Source organism: Uloborus diversus, chromosome 4 (assembly GCF_026930045.1).
Source record: "Uloborus diversus isolate 005 chromosome 4, Udiv.v.3.1, whole genome shotgun sequence".
In the NCBI taxonomy this organism is placed as follows: Eukaryota; Metazoa; Arthropoda; class Arachnida; order Araneae; family Uloboridae; genus Uloborus; species Uloborus diversus.
Genome location: NC_072734.1, coordinates 140,220,827 through 140,240,419, shown reverse-complemented (window position 1 = coordinate 140,240,419; position 19,593 = coordinate 140,220,827). Strand labels below are relative to the sequence as shown.

The 19,593-nt window shown below is 33.8% G+C and overlaps 1 protein-coding gene across 1 annotated transcript in view; it reads right to left on the bottom strand.

The window, feature by feature from the left end:
* The window catches only part of LOC129220869 (ribosomal protein S6 kinase alpha-5-like), a 31,229-nt gene extending 18,532 nt beyond the window's left edge, over positions 1-12,697 (bottom strand). The window contains exons 1-3 of the mRNA XM_054855301.1: positions 12,694-12,697; positions 8,044-8,112; positions 2,267-2,485 (exon numbers count right to left, since the gene is read on the bottom strand). Coding sequence (XP_054711276.1) covers positions 2,267-2,485; positions 8,044-8,112; positions 12,694-12,697 — 292 coding nt within the window. The remainder of the gene's footprint in view (positions 1-2,266; positions 2,486-8,043; positions 8,113-12,693) is intronic.
* Positions 12,698-19,593: the final 6,896 nt, after the last annotated feature.

Below are 19,593 nucleotides of genomic sequence, written 5' to 3'. Positions count from 1 at the left end.
ATTCATAAGGATTGGAGGTACATTGATTAATACAAAAACTTGAAACAAATTTTTGCCTATAAAAAGTAATTTAAAATTTAGTTCTTTTGCAAATTAAAAAACAAAACAAGAAACAAGGTGGGAAGAGAGAGACTTGAATTTTGATAAACATTTGACTACACTGAAATTAACAAATGTTATGATTTTTAAAATACTAACAAGGGTCAACGCTAATTTTAATGGACTTTATTTGACTTGAACTACATGTACAATGTTTAAAATGACTCACTCTGTATGTGTTCTAAATTCTGTACCTCAGAGCCAGAAGGAAGCAAGTACAAAAATTGCAATTTTTCGTTTATTAGTGCATGGTATGTAGAAGCCTTTTCCGTATCGAGCCATGTGAAAGTAATTCTTTTTAAAAAAATTCTTTTTAATTTTTTACCAGGGTTAAAAGAGCATGCGTCCTATCCTTTGAAAGCCGCAGAAAAAAGTTTTTCCTCTCTACTGTAAAGTTATCATATTGTGACTTACGTCCTTCTGGCGCTGAGGTACAGAATTATAAATCCGTTTCTATAGAAAACAAATAGAATTTGGATTTTAAGACTGAAACGCATGATCTCAAAAACACTTTAAAATATGTCCTTTGGCTTTAAACTTCTGTTCAAATCATGAGAAAAATACACAATATATCACAATTCCATTTAAAAATGGTTTATGGTTAAACAACCACTTGGCAACATTGGGCTTCTCAACAGAAAAAAAAAAAATAATTTACCATCAAATGTCCTGAAACACAGATACAGCAATCAAAAAAACCCTTACTAAATAAGTGGTAAAATTTATTTGTCATAAAATTAAAAGAAGTGGGTATTTTCAAGTGCACTGAACTAAAAAAATATCCTACATTTGCAAAGTCTGAAAAAAGAAATTTATTTTTGATTTCCATCAAATTGGTGCATTTATAAGTTCAAAACAGTGGCATGCAGATCAATATTTTTTAGGGGACTAGTTGGTTACGGTAAATTACGATACACAAAAGTAAAAAGATTTATAGATATATTATCTTTCCTATTATTATCAACTTCAGTGTTATGCTTCAAAGTTGATGAGCAACATTGCTCACTAAGATGAAAATCTATTCGAGTTTTACCAAAAGTTTTCAACTGAGTAATGGCTTGGTAAGTGTCCTTGGGCTTTCTCGTGACGAATCGAATCGTTGCCTTGTGGAAATTGCTCATATCTGAAAATCCATCGGCATTCCAGACGCCTTTTTCCTTTTCAAAAAGAACGCAGGGTCAGCAAAATAATTTTTTTCTTGACTTACAAGCAGTCAGTCATTTAACAGTCTCAAAGTAATCTTTCTTAAAATGCCGATTGTAATTTTTTAGTTTCGCAGATATTGCTAGGTCAGGAGTAGGCCTGCTCTGTGAAATTATTTGAGCTTTCTCTTGGTCAAGTCAAAGCTCCGAACGAACGATTTGCAAGAACGCCCAGCAGGTAGCAATTCTCTTCCAAGTTCCGGGGCAGTCTGTGCTGTTGAGCATGCTCCTCAACTACGTCCAGTTGGGAACTTGTTTTTCGACCGAGTCCCCTTCCATTACAAAAGAAAAACACAATGGACGCAGAAAAATAACTTTGACTAGTGAATTTGTTGTTTCCTGAAGCTCACATAGAAACCTGTACACTAGGTACAGAAACAAAAATTTATCCGTTGGTTTAAAAAATGCATGAAATAATCAAATAAGATTTCGAGCAAACGCCAAGGATCTAACAAAGCTATATGAGATCTGGGGACCAAGTTCTTAAGAGCTAGTCCCTCGGACAAGTCCATTTAAGACGTCGCACGCAAGGGAGAAAGGGAGGGAGTCCAGTAAAAGAAGTAGCGCTTTCTAATAAACTTGTTTTTCTGCTCACGTTTTTTCTTAAATTATTCTGCAAGGTAATTTTTTTTAAGGGACAAATATTTAAGGGACCAGCCTAGTCCCTCTGGTACATGGGCGGCACGCCACTGGTTCAAAACCGATTTAGCTGGATATTCAGTTAGCATTTTCTTGATTTTTGACAACTACAGAGTTTCAATTTGTACTTAAAGTAACTTAGAAGACGAAATTGGGCGTGTTGCCAAATGGCAATACGATGCTTCTAAGGGTTAAAATGACAACCAAGGTACTCAAGAAAATGGATTCATATTGGGCATGCTACTATAAAAAAAACAAAGTACCTGCAAGAATGTTAAAGAGATAAGCGCAATAAAAAACTGAATTAAATGGAAGAAAAAACATACCAAGAATGAGATGCAATTTCGCATCAGTCTGAAAAGCATAGTGAAGAGTGACGAGAAAAGGTGACTGACGAATGGCTTCCAAAACTTGTCTTTCTGTTTTGGCGTGTTCTAGTGTCTTCTGTTTTTGAACTATGGAAGCTTTCTTCAGCACTTTCATAGCATACAACTTTCCCCGGTCATTTCCTCTTAGCTTGCGCACTAAGAAGACTTTTCCATAAGCTGAAAATAAAAGTTAAATTATGTATATTTTCATTACAACAATTGCCAGGCCTGTCATTGAAGGTGGTCAGGAGGGAGCACCCCCCCCCCTACATTAATATTATGAACAACTTTTGTTAAAATTAAAAAAATTGGGGGAACATTTGAATTGAAATTAAAAAGTAGAAGCATGCCATTTTTCCATGTTTTCCCTCAACTACAATACTGATGACAATTATACCATAGTAAAGCTCTTGGCATTTCCTACAAAAACATCAAAAAATTGCGCGGTATAATAATATGAGAGATGGGTAGAAGGAATACATTATTGTAGCAAATTTAAAATTACATTACATAAAAGAGGAAAAGGACTTTAATTATGTCTTAAAATATCTTGCTTACTTGCCCTAATATTGTTATCATAACTTTTAAGACCACTTTTATGGAAATCAACTACGAAAATATGCATATTCATTTAAAGTCATTACATAAAAATGTAAGTGAAGATCAGAGCTCTGCTTTTCATCACATAGCTGCATTCAGGGGCCTGTACAGAAATTTTGGGGCCTGTAACAAGCGACTTTTATGGGCCTACTCCATATTGTGTGTTTACCCCTACATTTTACCCCTCATTTAAAAAATAATAGGCCCCTTTCAGGTTCGGGCCAACAGGTGTCCCCTCTCCTCTCCCTCCCCCTGTGCACGCTCCTGGCTGTATTAGTAATTTAAAATTTTCTTTAAGAGTATATGAAGAATATATAGGGTATAGATATTTTTAGTACTTCACAGATTCCCCCCCCCCTTACCCCTCATGATGAAGAATTACAATTTACAAACAACTGAAAAACATCACTAGATTTTATTCTCAAAGCCGAAAAGGAGGGTTCTGTATACTCGCATGTTTAATGAAAATATGTCTGTATATGTATGATATGAAAATCAAGACCTTTGAGAACATTCATCTCATCTGTTTTTTGCAAATTGTACTCAACACATAACTTTTTGTTCCTTTGAATTAAAGACATTTACCTGGTGAGAGTTATTTTGCAGCTGATAAGGCCCAGAATTTCAAAATAATCAGGTATAATTCTATTAATTTTGAGAGAATACCTCTCCAGGGATTAATCTCATTTTGCCATCATTGTTTGGTAATTCGATTTTCTCCTCAAACAGCATTTAATTAAAAGTCATAAAAAATAATAAAAAGTGAAAGGTGTATTTTTGATGCAGACAATAAGCATTTTTAATTTTTAAACATTCCAACACTAATCTTCATGTAAACAAGATTTAATATTCAATTCAATATTTTTATTTTTTAATGAAATTCGCACAATTTTACCAAAAATTTCTGCCATAATCTTCTCAATAAGATCGTTTTTCAGACAGAAAAGTCAACCTATTATCACATGCTTGAAATTATTTATTACCAAAAAAATAAAAAAGTATTGGCTGGTACTGATAATGTTTAAGAGTTTAAGATAATACTCTATTTTTTTCACAAGTTGTTCCTTTAATATGTATAGTCGAACCATGTTATCACGACACCTCTGGGACTGTTAACAAAGTGTCATCATAGCCGGAGCGACGTCATAACCGGAATAGTTTAAAAATTCACAATTGAGTCAGTGAGAAGCAAATGAATATAAGTGGACATTTTCAAGTTTTGAGTAAAACGTGTATAAAAATTACGTCCTAGGTAGGCTTTCATTGATTTTTGTTTTCTAAATCATGCTATACAGCAGCACCTACCAAGGCTACTACTATCTCTTGCCCCAAGACAGAGAAGGGGTTCACCTACCATTTGTACTGGTTATCTTGAAAATTTTTAATTCTGCCACTTGCATACCTTTGCTTCTCACTATATCAATTAAACATTAGTTCACAATAAAGTTAGATTTAATGAAGAAATTAATAGTGTTTATGCTTTTAAATATATTCAACTAATGTAAATTTGAGTTATTGGTGAGTATGACAAAATATTTAAAAAAAAACCTTCACTTATTATTTTTTTTTTTTTTTGAATTCTACAATACTTTCCACTAAGTGTTTGCTGAACTTTTGCAAATAACATTTTTGATCCTCCTTTCCACGAAATTATCAGCAAGAAAGAAATTAATTCCAGACTCTTCACTTTTGTCCGCAATTATGATTAGACTTTAACGGCCTAGTCCCACCTTTCGAAGGTGAAAAAAAACTTTCCAATTCTTTTATCCACTTTAGAGTTGTGTGTCCCTTTTCAATATAATGAGAAGCTCTTATCTCTTTTTCCCTCATGGATCAAGCTTGTAATGACCACCTACAGCTTAAGGTAGCTATGGTCTTTTCTCCAGCTGTATTCCTCATCCAGTATTACAATCCACCCTCATTTAATTCCTTTCTATTGTCCCTCTTGTCAAAGTCTGAAACCTGTACCTTTTCAGAACTTATCTACTCGTCCCCCACCATTTTTGAGGTGTCATGCCTGATCAATCTCTTGTCTGAGTTTAAAGTTTGTACAACAAACATTTTCAGATGTTTTCATTATTTTACAGAACAATTTTCAATTGCAAAGAAATATTTGATCCAATCTGCGCAGCTCGAAGTGTCGTCATAACCGGAGTTGCCCCCCCCCCCCCCCAAAAAAAAACTGTTGTAAAACCCAGAGCCACTTAACATTAAAACTGTATGGCATTAATTTGGGATTTTGAAAAAGTGATGTGACATACAGAGTAGAGTGGGCCGAAAAAACTTTTTTTGGAAATCTGTTTTTGGATAGTGGGGAAAAGTTGCTATATGGGCCCGTTATTACCTATAAAAAATTTCGCTAAATTTGTTTAATATTTAGCCGGCGCTATTTGACCTTAAAAAACTAAAAAAAGGGCAAAAATGCACTTTTTTCAAAAAAAAAAAAAAAGTTTGAAGCTAGTTTTCAGCAAACATTAGAAATATCTGTCAGTGAGTTAGTTGAAATCCTCAAAGACTTTTATACATTTCGTAGAATATTTAGCTACGCTCCTTTAAGACTGAAACATGGGAAAAATGAAAAAAAAAAAAATTTAAAGTAGTTTTGAAATCTATACTGAAATATTACGCAATACGTTACTTAGAAAAAACAGTGAAAATTCAATCAATTTTATGCGACATTTGTTCGCCAATATTAACAAATGCACACACTCAAATAAAAAATAGTTACATAAGATGGTAATTTTTTTAATCTTCGGTTCCAATTGTTTCTCCTGGATAATAAACGGCATTCAACTTCATCTATTATTCCTAAGATTATTTTATAACTATTTTATCCTGAAACATAGCTTGAATCAGAAGAAAGCACAAAAATTACAGATGACGATTTGAAATTGAAATATCCGCTTTCAAGAAAACGTAAGAAAACGTCAAGAAAACGATGCGCCATCAACAACGACAAGTCAAATGAGACTTTCTATGCTTCATACAGCTTTAGCAGCGGATCTAACTGGCGCTTCAATTAGATCAGTGGCTAAAATTGCTACAGCAGTTCTCGCTGATTTCGACTTAGTTTCTCATAAACAAAACAAAAATACATAGTCGATAAAAACAAAATAAGGAGGGAAGTCTATAAAAAAAGGAGCAAGCTAAGGGAAAGGAATTTAAGAGCAGTTAAAGGGACAGCTATAAAGAGTTTGTATTTTGACGGCCGCAAAGATGACACCCTCAAAAAGACATCTGGCCACCAAAAATTAGCATCTGAAGCACATGTAGCACTGATAGAAGAACCAGGTAGCAAGTACATCGGTCATTTATGAATGCAAAAGAAATTTTTCAAGGTATTATAGGCTTTGCAAAAAAGTATATTATGAGCTTGCTTAACTTATCAGTTATTGGATGCGACGGAACAAATGTAAATACGGGATGGAAAGGTGGAGTAATTCGTTTACTTGAAACATATCTCAAAAGACTTTTACAGTGGAACATATGTCTGCTGCATACTAATGAGTTGCCACTGAGGCGTCTTATTCTGGAATTGGACGGTTGCACAAAGGGGCCACATTCATATTCTGGAGCTATCGGACAACTTCTTAAAGATTGTGAGAAAAATCTGGTGGTCAAATTCGATAACATTGACTGCAATCTTCTGGTTTTGGACATGGAAGATATAAAAAATTTAGGTACTGAACAACAATATTTGTATAGAATATGTCTTGCCGTAAAAGATAGTAGTTGTCCTACTAGTATGGCTGACAGTAGCCCAGGCAAGCTCAGTCATGCGCGATGGCTGACAACTGCAAACCGTTTTTTACACTTGTATGTTTATAGGCACTCCAACTCCATCAGAAAATCTTACAATGCTTGTAAAGTATGTAATGTTAGTTTATGCTCCAATGTGGTTTGAAATAAAAATGAAACCGAGCTGTCAGTATGGTGCCCAACATTTTTGGAAAATGATTTCTCTTGCAAGGCAGTTTCCGGACAACGTTAAGGAGATAATTTTCAAAGTTCTCTCAAATAATGCATATTTCGCTCATCCTGAACAGCTACTGTTGACAATGTTGTTTGACTCAAGAAAATACATTCAGGAATTAGCTGTTAGGTGCATTCTGAACTCTAGAAATAAGAAGACGAAGAGTTCGGATGGTGTACGATTTTTTAAGTGTCCTAAACTCAATTTTGAAGCCGTTGATTATGTTGATTTAGTTGATTGGGCAAACTGTGTTGTAACAGAGCCACCTCTTACAATGCATCTAAAAGACCAACAATTGAAAGAAATGTGCAAAGAACTGCCTACAGAGTTCACTTTCGATAAATTTCCCTGTCACACGCAAGCTGTGAAACATTGTGTGAAACTAATAACCGAAGCTGCAATAAAAGTTCATGGTGAAACTGCACGAGATGGATACATTCGTGCCAAACTTCAAGCTAGGAAAGAACTTCCATCATTTGATAACAAGGGACAATATTATTCCAAAAAATAATATTCATTATGCATGAGGTATTATAAATCAAATTTGAAGATTTCTTTTTCAAAATTTTATTATCTCTATATGTAATTCTAGAAAATGTAAGATACTATTGCGTTATAATAATTACTATGATTAATAGTGCTATTTAATTAATTAGTCTATGATTTAATTTTAAAAAATAATTTTCACATTGGTTTTTAAAGAAATTCAATATTTTTTCATTTTTCTTCAAATTTTGATGTCGGAAATGAGCGGTTAAATGCTCATTAAAATGAATGAAACATTTTATGGGCTAGAACTAGCTCATTATAAAACATTTTCGGTGCATTCCTGCAAAATATTTGGAATTAAGTTTTTTTAAAAAAATTTCGACAAAAATTCATTTTTTTCTTTTTTTTTCGGATTTTCAGTGTCAAATAGCGCCGGCTAGATATTTTTTAATATCCAAGAAATTTTTTGTGAGTGCTAACTAGCTCACTACGCAACTTTTGCGCGCTATCCAAAAATTGATTTGGAAAAAAAAAATTTCGGCTTATTTCGGCCCACCCTAATACAGAGTGTCCTGAAATCCGGGTGTCGCGATAACGAGGTTTGACTGTGTAACCAAAAAGATGATTTTTAATTATGTACAATCAAAATAAACTAATCCTAATGCATACATACCTCCTGTACCCAATACTTTTAGCAGATCAAAATCAGATATGTCAACTTTTCCACAGCCATTTAGGTTCACTATAATAAAAAGTGAAATTCATTAAAAACAAATGGAATTCTTAGAAATATTTTAAATACCAGTTAAAAATAAATATATTTACTCCAAATTTGTTAGACTTTAAGATACAAGTCTGCCAGGCGTAGCAAAACAATTTTCCTAGGGGGGGGGGGGGGGGGTCATGTAAAATTTTACCAAATTACACGCCAAAAAGCAATTTCAGGCCCTTGCATGTGCCTTCATACATATAATTTTGAGCCTTGTGAGGGGCGTATGCCCCCTGCCCCAGCTACGCCATGGTGCCAGCCTTAACAGTCCACTGACTGCCAAGTCTTGATAACCAGTCAGCAGACAATGTGAAGGAGTCATCAATGAAAGTTCACACAACCATATGCAAAACCTAGAACTTAACTCTTGCTCTGAATTTTGTTCGCTAAGTTTAGAATGAATTGAAGAGATTAATGCAATTGGTTATTAAGATTTTTTGAAACTGATGATTGAATAAAGGAGTGACAAACACCTTACATTAGGATTAACAAACAGTGAGATGCCATGGGGATAGTTTGGGCTTAAAATTACGTTGAAACTAGATAATTACAACTGTCCTCTCAAGAAATCGTACACTTGTTCAGCAGACAGAAAATCTGTAAGAAAAGGAAAAGAACCCCAAAAAATATCCATGGCACACCCTGCCCTATGCCCCCCCCCCCCACCCTTTTTAGGCACCTCTGAAGGTATTAAAAAGCTAACTTTATGATATTGTGGATAATATACAAAATAGTACTGAGATAAATGAATGCAGAAAAATTAAACAGAAAGATTTTTTTAAGGAAGGAAAAGTATAATAATACACATAATGTTTAATGAACTTTCAAGAGGTAAACACTATCCAAAAGCCAGTAATATGAAAAACAAAGAAAGATATTTTAGTCATCCAATGTGCTTATGCATTAAATAAAGAAAAAAAAAAGACTTCAAATGGAGGGGGTGAGAGGGGGAAGGCAACATTCAGGAGAATTCACTACACATTTTTTCAATGCTCCATTCCAGATGTTTAAAAAAATACTTAAAAGATCGAACTAAAGATTAAAAGGTGAGGGGAAGGATGGTCATTTTTACTTATTTTAAAAGCATGACAAAAAAATTAAATTTTTCGGCAATATAAATTTCATGATGGTTTTACTAGCAAAGATGCTAAGTCAAACAACCACAAAAGCAATGAAAAGTTTCCAAAACTTTTCAATCAAACATCATTGTTTGTCATAAAACAAGTCAGCGCAACCGTTCTTGTCGAATGTAAACAATACTGAACAGCACACGTGACTACTCGCACACGCAGCGAGTGGTCTTCCGTTCTGAGCCTCACTTATCGAAGAAAGAATGAAAATTATTTGCTCTTCTTCACTTAGTCAATCAAGTGATTTGTAATTGAATTACGAATCAAAGAAGGAAGAGCTGGTCCTGGTAATAACTAGAGCCAGGATTAAAAGCAATAAAAAATCATTAAAATATGCACGCAAGAAGGCTCTAAAAAATATTCACTAAAAATTGAAATATGTTAATATTGTCTGCCTTAGCCCTGGCTTTAGGGCGGTAACTTACTGAATGTTAATATTATACTTAACATATAATTTTTTAATATTATATTTACGTTGCGAAATGGATTAGCCTTTCCATTTTACATTTAACTACGTATTAATTATATTGAAATATTTATATAGAAAGTAGTATGTGTTAGTGCGCTTTTTGATTATTTTATTCCCGGAATTCTTTTCTCACTGGCTACCTGAAGGTAGGATTCGCAACTCTAGAGCTCGAATACGCTACCGTGCGGTGATTAACAATACTAAAGAAAAATATGTAAAACATTCCATTCCACGCGTTTTCTTTGGGGTAAATAACAGGTTTTAGACAGTTTGTGATGTAATGTAATTTCAGAAGGATAGAAAAGAAAGCTTTCCACAAACACGATGAAAAATTACTGTCATGCACTAAGCGTCAAAGCAAATTACGGCATTTGTTTGTTTTACCTTTTTCATCCGCCATTCGACAGTGGCTGCAGCGCCCCTATAGTTTATTGGAGTTTCGAATAGTACTTATTTTCACCAAAATGGCGTTTCATAGATCGCACGATTTTTTTGTTCTTTGTAAAAACAAACAATCGGGCGACTTAAAAGAATATGATAATACATTAACGCTTTTTTTTTAAATCCTTCTTAGAGTCTAAAAGAAAAACAAAGTAATATATATTTTTAAATGTTTTTATGCATTTTCATGCACTATGTCAAAAGAAGCAAAAATACAGTGGCTCCGAGAAGTGTTCGTACACCTCGAAATTTTGTAGTAAAACTAAAATAACGCAAAACTGAATTCGAATATGAAGTCCAATTTTTTTTTCACGCCATTCTTATGCCGTTCTGAATAAAACCCAGTAGTTTTTTTTTTTTTTTTTTCAAAATATTGCCAGATTTTATTTTTGAAATTTGTCAAAAAACGAAGAGACAGAGAAAAAATACGCCACGTAAGCCATCGTACACTGAAATATTTTCGAATAAATTCATAATTAACGTTATCATATGTGTTTTTTTATTATTATTATTTTTGCATTGTAATGATACTATAAAGTCATTTGCCTTTAATTTCTTGTGTATTTATTCCCTAATATTCTGCTTATTATTTTCATATGGCAGGTATGCGTAGAAAACAACAAACACGATTCGAAATTTAATTTTTTGTCCCTCACAGTAGCCATAAATTGGTTTGAAATGTCTCTTAATTGGTTAATTTATACCATTCTATAGTGAAGTGCTTGATAAAATGCTTTAAAGAATTGGATCGAAAACAAGGTAAGAAAAGGTCAACTGGTAAAGTTAACAAAGCGTGATCTGAGGTTTACAGTTAAAAAAAACATGAAAAATACACATTTCAGAACTGAAAAAGTCTCTGCAGAATTGAATGAAACATTTACGTTTAATTTTTACCTAAAATTGTTCGCCAAGGTTTCTGATTAGCTGGATTAAATGGGACCGCTTCCCGCACAAATTTTCCTGTTCGTGCCAAAAACAGTAAGCTTACGCTTTCCGTCGTAAAATCAATGATAAATAAGCTCAAAACGTTTTGGAACAACGTCTTAATTATAGATCGTAACTATAAATTCAACATTTTGGGTTAAATTGTTGTATAATTGTAAATGGAAGAAAAAAATGAAGAATTTAATCTTAAGAACTTAGTTGGATCAGTTAATCAGGACGGTGAAGGTGTTTTTGTGTAAGGGTGCATCTCAGCATCAGGACTTGGAAATTTGGATTTTTATGGTGAAATAATGAATTATGCTGTTCATTTAAATATTTTAAAAACAATTTTAAACTATTAGTCCAAAACTTGGTAATCGGAAACAACTTTGTTTTTTATCAAGATAACGATAAGCAGCACACGTTCGCGTTTGGTGCCTCAAAATTTGCCCTTAAGCTTCGAAATATCTCCTCAATCACTAGATTTAAACTTAATGGAACATATTTGGAGTTATCTGGTGGCTAGATTACGAAAATACACCATTGAAACGAAAAACGAACTATAAACAGTAAGACTCGTAGTGTGGCTGAACACTTACTCAGAAAATGCACAAAAAAAAGAAAGGAAAAACAATGGAATCTATTCCCAGACGTTTAAAAGCTGTTTTTGTTACTTTATGATATTTTACTAAATAATAACGTACTAAAAAGTTAAATTATTTACTAATTTTTTGACATGTTTTCAAAGTGTACGAAGACTTTGGTGAGATAAAATTTCCGGCACTTTTTGGTTTTTGATTTTTTAAAAATTAAGTTTTAATGCTTTATTAAAAATTTTCATACAGTTTTGTTAAAAATAGATCATAGATCTTATAATAAAATACCTATTCCGAAATATTAATTCTAACCAATGGGTAAGGGCCTATTTCATAGAAAGTCGTGGGTGTACGAACACTTTTGGGAGCCACTGTATATGAAACTGCATATGACCAATAATGTATTTGAGTATAATCCGGGCCATCCGATTAAGGGCATTCCACTTCACCTGAGACTTGAGACACAAACCTACACGAAACGATAACTAACAGTATAACGAAAAGTAAAAATAAATCAGCTTACTCTTCAATCAAATTTATCAATTCGTCCACGGTTAATTTTTTTTTTTTTTTCAATTTTACGACAAATCGCCACTTTAAATTTAGAATAAACATACAACACTCAATAAATACGATTTATTATTATTATTTATTACTTATTGATTTATTTTAAAGCAAAACAGCTGCTGCACTTCTACAAAGATATAGGAAGGAGAACATCAACACATAAAAATATGGGCAAATTTTTTTTTACTCAGATGGTATTTTTCTGAAATCATTTTAAAGTTGAGTAACAGATATTAAATCAACTAAAATATACAATATCGTCGAATATTCGGTTCGACCGAAAGCTTCATGAGTCTTTAATAGTAAACAAATTTAAATGTTTGATAATTGGTAAACGTGCTGTTTTTAATGCATTAAATGAGAAAACACTCTTATGTCAAATTTAAAGTTTGTTTTATAATTTTTCTTAAATCTTATGACATATTACCCATACTATTATTACAAACTTATTTAAATACGACACAGTAACCAGAAAAAAAATCGTAATGTTAACTAGTAAAAACATACATGCAGTCATTTTTATTTTTTTAAAAAATTTTATACATGCAGTTAAAAAGAGGGAGGAGGGGAGGGTTCTTCGATATTAAATTTTTCAATACTTAATTCTTAAAGTTTTACACCATATGAAATACTAAGCACGATTTTTGGACTATGGAGGTTTTTTTTATATAAAAAGTTAGGTTTCGACACACAAGTTCGAATTGTGTTCATGCGAACAAGTTCGAATTTCGTTTGTGTTCCTAAATCGAATTTTATAGTAAAAACTGTTGATTCCATCGGCGGGGGTGGGAGGGAGAGTATAATTTGTTTCTTCATAATTCAAGTACGAAATTGAAAATGTTGCATATAACGAGGAAAACAATAATAAAAATTATACTCGGCTGCTGTTTTCTCTTTCATCCCAATGAAGAAACTTTCCCGAACTCGTTCAAAATGCCAGAAACGGAGAATAATACAAACGTAAAACGTTAATATTCGAGATTCGACTGCACCGCAGTGGTAGGCAACTGATGTGTCAACAACTTACGTAGAATTGCGGAAAAAGTTGCACAAGTGTGAACTGGGCACCCATAACATTTCCCTTCATTCTCGGTAAATCATCAGACTTTGGTACAGCGTATTTTGGCACGCGAGCCGTGTGACCTCGATACGGATTGATGTATAAATATTTTTTTTTCGCAGCAAAAACGCCTTGCACCAGCGCATCGGTGGTTGCCAGCGCGGTAGAGAATCGAGCGAAAGGGGTAAAAAAACACAACATAAGCAAAACCTCGTTTTTTCCTGGTAGTAGGTCAACGCTATCAGAGGATTTAGGATAGGCATCGCAAGCATTGTTCTTTCTTTCTTCGCCCTGTAACATTGTATAGTTGGAAGCATGAAAGCATTTGAGAATTACTGCACGGAATGGACATCAATCAAAACAAATTCATTTGAGATTTTTGGCTGGATAGAAAAGATACATTTTGCATGAAAATTGAAACGGAAGATAGCAACATGAGAAATTGTTACCAGTGGAAGCCATTGAATAACAATATTTAAAAAAAAAAGCGTAACTGAGAAAACAAGAAAATAAATCTAAAATATTTTTCTCATATATGTAATCATTTTAATAGAAAATAATGATACATTTAATTATTTCTGGTGTAATCAAGAATACTAAAAAAAAAATGCTAAAACAAATGTTTTGGAACATGTGTGTGTGTGGGGGGGGGGATACTGGATGTCATACTCGCAGTAGAACAAACACATTTATTTAATTTAATCCTTCTCATCAATTTAGAAACTTGTTCTCCAATTTAAAACTTGGATCAAAGCGCAAAAGAAATAGAAGGTAAATTCGCAAATGATAGGAAATTTGCCTCCATAGCGAACAATTTTAACTCCATAAATTGTAAAAGTTTTGACCATTTGTTGTTTTTATTGATCATTGCTACAAGATTCGATACCGTCGGAGCATAACGTTCTGCATCCCCTTACCCTTTTTCAAATTCTTAAGTATTTTTACAATTCATTAAATCTTGTTGGCCAAACAATTACAATTCATTAAGCACTGGACATATTTCAAGAACTGAACACAGAAAAATCAATCGCTGTTAAAAAATTTAACCTTGAACCACACCAAGACATATTTTTACGTATGACCCAGACGTAAATGATTAACGATACAGAAATGATTTTAAAGCTGTCGACACCAGAGAGCAGGGAAAAACCTAGCAAGAAAGAAGATGTCTGGAAAAATATTTTAAGCAATATAAATATAAACAGCAGTAGATGTTGACTATCAATTTTTGGAAAACAATTTTATGAGGTATTTTGTCAAACTATTTTACTGCTGGATAAATTTAGTTTTTAATCAAATTTTCGGAAAAAATTGACATTAATAACAGAGTTTTATTTCAGGCAACAAACTAGCATTGCAGTGGATTTTGAAACCTTCCTTAAGTGCACCAGCAAGACTTTGTCATTGAAGTTCTAAAAACGCAATTATAGGCCATATTTGATGACATAAGAAAAAGGGATAGTGCTCGGAACTCAAATTTTTCAAAATTGAAATTTCTAAAAGAGAATTTTAGACGATCTTCAGTGATGTTTGGAGGATGAGAGTTTGCAAGCTTTCCCCGAATATTTTTCAAAACTGAGGCCTTGAAAACGCGATAGCAGACCATGGAGAAGGAATGGGGTTAAAGAGAGACTTATCAACCTTTTTTTTTTTTTTTTTGAAATGGTCAAAAGCACATTTTTAGACGACTTTCGATGAGGTTAGGAAGAGAGGGGTTTCGAAACATTGCTTCCGAAATTTTTCCGAAGTAGAAGTTTTAAAAACGCTTTTTTAGATTACCTTCGGTCACACAAAGAACAGATTCAAGACCTTCTCCCCTCCCCTCATTGTCTATGTTTATATATAGTTAATAAAAATGCTGTGGGAGTTTCTCATGCACATGAAAGTCAGATACGTAGAAAGAGGTATGTAATAAAAATGAAACGCCCCTTCTTTGAAAAATATTTGGATCCGCCCTTGTGTATCGGCAAAATGAACAATTAAAATATAAAAAAGAAGAATCTAAATGCACCATTACATAAAATTTCTAGTCGAGGAAACATAATGCGAAACGCATCCACCAAGTCCAAGAAGTTGTAAGGAAATCGATTCAAAATTCATTACACGACAATGTTATTTATCTCTCCAACCACCACCTCAATAAGGAGCTATTCTGGTCATGGGGAAAACTTCGAATGTGATGGAACTTCCCGGAAGAACGTTTCGATGGATGAGACAAACAGCCAGAAAAAAGGAATAATCAAACAGTTCTTTTCCGGCGCGAGATATTTAACTTGTTATCTTGTATCAAAAACGAAAGATCTTTCGTTTAAATAAGCGTTCTACAAAATCCAAGATCTACTTGATTGATGCAAAAAATTAAGGACACCAGATAAAACTAGGAAGAGATCTATTTACCTTATCGAGCTATAAAATTGGATTTTATCTATTCGTATAAATAATCAGCTGGCTTGATATCTTCAAAATGAATTTCTCCAAGTAAGAATAAACTATATTTGGGGCAAGGTTAACGTGATAGTAGAGTCAAATCACTTTTCGATGATTCAAGGTAACACAGGGGAGTTGCCAATGATCGATCACAGGCAACAACTTTTCACTGTAAATTCCACTTTACGTTTAAGGCTTAGGGTTGGGCTCAGAGGCATAGCCAGGAAAAAAAAAAGCGAAGTAAAATATGGGTAAATTTCGAGGGGGAATATAGTTAGTTTCAGGCCTTTTCTAGTCAAAAAGGAAAATTTAGGAGTTTTTTTTTGGGGGGGAGGGGGGCATGCATTTAAATCATCTTCCCCCTTTGCTATGCTCAGGTCCCGATTAAGGCAACAGGGGGCCTTAGGCCGAACGGTTTTTAGAGTCCCCTCTGTAGTTAATCCTTACAATTTTAACAATTAGCTAAAAAAAATTAGGGCATTTGGGGGCACCTAAAAAACGGAGGCCCTAAGCCACGGCCTAGTTGGCCTATTCAGCAATCAGGTCCTGGCTATGGCGCTTAATTGGAGTAACCGCAGTGGCAAGACCAGGTTCAGGCGTGAGCTGAGGAAATTACCGTACACATTCGTATAAATATAGGTTGGTATATGGATAAGGAATATACCACGTTTACTAACATCTAAAACATGTATCAAACTTCTCTCCTGATTTTTTTCTTGCTAAAACCTAGTTGCTTCTCATTCTAGTCCCTTCTGGAAAACTTTTCCTCAAGAAAAAAAAAATTAATAAAAACAATTTAATTTAAAACTTGGTTACAAACCATATATTGTAATATTTATAAATTAAACTATGCAGTGAATGCGTCGTTGTTTTTAAAGACCGAAAAGAATGACTACCAACTTGTCGTATAACTGCTATACCTCACTAACTTAATAATACAATTAGAACTAATTTGTTTCAAGGAAGTGGCAGAACTTGAGTTTTTACAGTCACTCCTAATGAAACTTTTAATTAAAATACGAACGAAGGATTGGTTAAAACAGTGTTCGCGCTCAACTATCCGTAACATGGGTCCCAGGGACCCATTAATGAAATAGATTTGGGTCCTTTGCTGGAAAAAATGAGTCCCTTAAATTTTAAACAGAAAATCTTAGTGTGTAAATGAATAATATAAAAATATTTATACTGGGGGGGGGGAGGCATGAAATAAAATAAATTGGTGATTTTTGCCCTAATTTTTTGTGATTTTATCATTGTAAAATTATTTTCAAATAATAGACTTGCAAGACTCAGTTATGTGAGAAACTATTTGGTCAGTTACAATGAGATTAACTCAAAATTTACTTTAAAAATGGATTTTACCATAAAATATAAAACAAGTGCCTCTGATTGATCAAGCAAAAAGCACTCCCTTAACTTTTGTTTTCCTGGAAATTTTTCTTAGTGAAAAAAGCAAACAGACCCCCCCCCCCCCCTTCCCAATTATCATTGGCAATTACATACCGTATTTTCCTGCGTATTATCCGCGGGCGGCCTATAATCCGCAGGTCTAAAATCGGTCTGAAGAAAAAAAAGCTTCGTATAATCCGCGGCGGCGTATAATCCGCGGATAATACGATGTAAAAAGATAAAGTTTGAATTTAACATACCATTTGAGCAACTAAACTAAAAACGTGAAAAAGTAATTACTTTGAAGGCATAATCAAAATTAATCTGACAGATAATCTAAAATATAATGATTTCTTTTTGAAATCTTGATTATAGTACGCTAATTACTTGAAAAACAAGGAGTCGAGACAAAGGAGCAAACGGTCTCATCTTGTGCAAATGGTTACCTATTTCACTGTAATGTTGCTTATTTTACATGACCTGAATCGCCGAGAGGAGCATTCAAGCAACGTAAAATAACCAACATACAGGCAGGCAGCGAGGAAGAACATGCGTGCTTCGTAAAATAAACAACATTCGGTCGGCGTACGATCTCGATCGGTGAATCCTACTGTAAAAATATTGAGGTTCAATGCGTTGGTGTTAAGCGAAAAAAAAAAAAAAAAATCACAGATAATCTGCGGCTGCGCATAATCCGCACCTCATAAACTTTGCCTTTTTTAGCAGATAATCCGCGGATTATACGCAGGAAAATACGGTAATAATAAAAATAAATCGCAAGCGAATGAACCCAACGCAAAAATCGCGATCGCAAAAACGAAACATTTTCTCATATGAGTGTGAAAATTGCTCATTTGCAATCTTAAATCAGTATATTTGACTTTATTTTGACTTGTTCAAAATATCTGTTTTGATTTTTGTTCTATTTTTAAAATCGCGCCATTTTGAAAATGGCGCGCAAAAATGGCGCGATCGATTAATACCCGACTTTTGCAAGTCCAAATAAAAAACACCCACCAGAAAGAGATGAATTATTAGAAAAAGAACAAGGTTGAAGTGCTTTTGTATAAAATTCAAGTATTTATAAGCAATTTAACAAGAAAAATGTAAAGTTCCGAACTCTTTGTGTTTAGCGCGATCTGGAAAATGTTCGCCATTTTTTTCTCCCCTCTTTTTATTGGGGATGCAAAATGATTATTTTCAAAAGTAATTCTGGTTACATGAATGCCAAATTGCAATATTTTTACTGTACAATTGTCTTGTATTAATCCTGAAGATTGCATTGAAAACCTCTCATTTTTAGTCTTCATTTCTGTTTTTAGGAATTTCCTCAAGATAAAAGTTGAGGGAAAGCTTATTCTTAGAATACAGTACAATGGGCTATTTGTGAACTTGCTCCCTGAGCTCTGCCCAGGAGGTTACTGTAAGCTCCAGTCTTATCACTAAAATTCCATTGACTGGTCCACAATTGGGGTGTATTTGAATAGCTGATAAACAGATAGGGTCATTTTAGTCCCTTTCTGTTGATTCTCCTGGTCATTTTGAAGCTTAAAAGCATTTACTAAATAGATCTTTAGCATTTTCTCCCATTTTTTTTCTGGTTCTTATCTTTTGGGTTTTCTGGGTCCCTGGGACCCGATTTTTCACGGAAGTTGCGTCCCTTTCCCGCGAATTTGCGTAAAAAACCCGCTATAGCGCGTAAACGCGAACCCTGTTAAAATGTGCTTGATTCCTGCAATGATGAAATTAACGTCTAAGAAAGAGGTACATCAAATGAATCACTTTAAAATTTTGAACTAACATTTCAAAACTTTATACACCGATTCTCGAAAATTTCCACTTATCCGGAACAATTTAAGGTACGTATATAAAAACAAATCAACTCTTCGCCTCCGCGCGAACTTTCGAATCAACTGTTGCGTGATACGTAATCGATATTTCTGAGTGACGTAGTTGAGAGGACTAAAACGTCACAGTGACGTCGCCAAATTTTAAATATCGTCGATGACATCAAAAGCGTTGTCCCCCTGGCTGTATTTATCTGAAAGACGACACAACATGCTCGTCGAAAATTTAAAAACTGCTTGTCTCAAATTATCTGAAACACTATTTCAGATATATAGAGGGGAATAAAATACGTCTGAATATTGGGCGGAGGAGGGATTCTCCAACACAAATTCTGACAGACATATGATTAGTCATCAACTTACAGAGTTACTTTTAAAAAGCTGATGAGATTTAAGAAAAAACTTTTCTTTATTTTTGACACATTTTTAATTCAGTTGAGAACTAAAAACTAAAAAATTATTACCATGCAGAGCAATTTTTTTGTTCTTACTATGATTAATGTAGTTTTTAGTAAAGGAAAAGTGTTCTGTTTCATGTTTTTCAACCTCTTACCCCAGGGATTCCCAAACTGTTCCGATTCGCGGCACCCTTTTAAAGAATAAC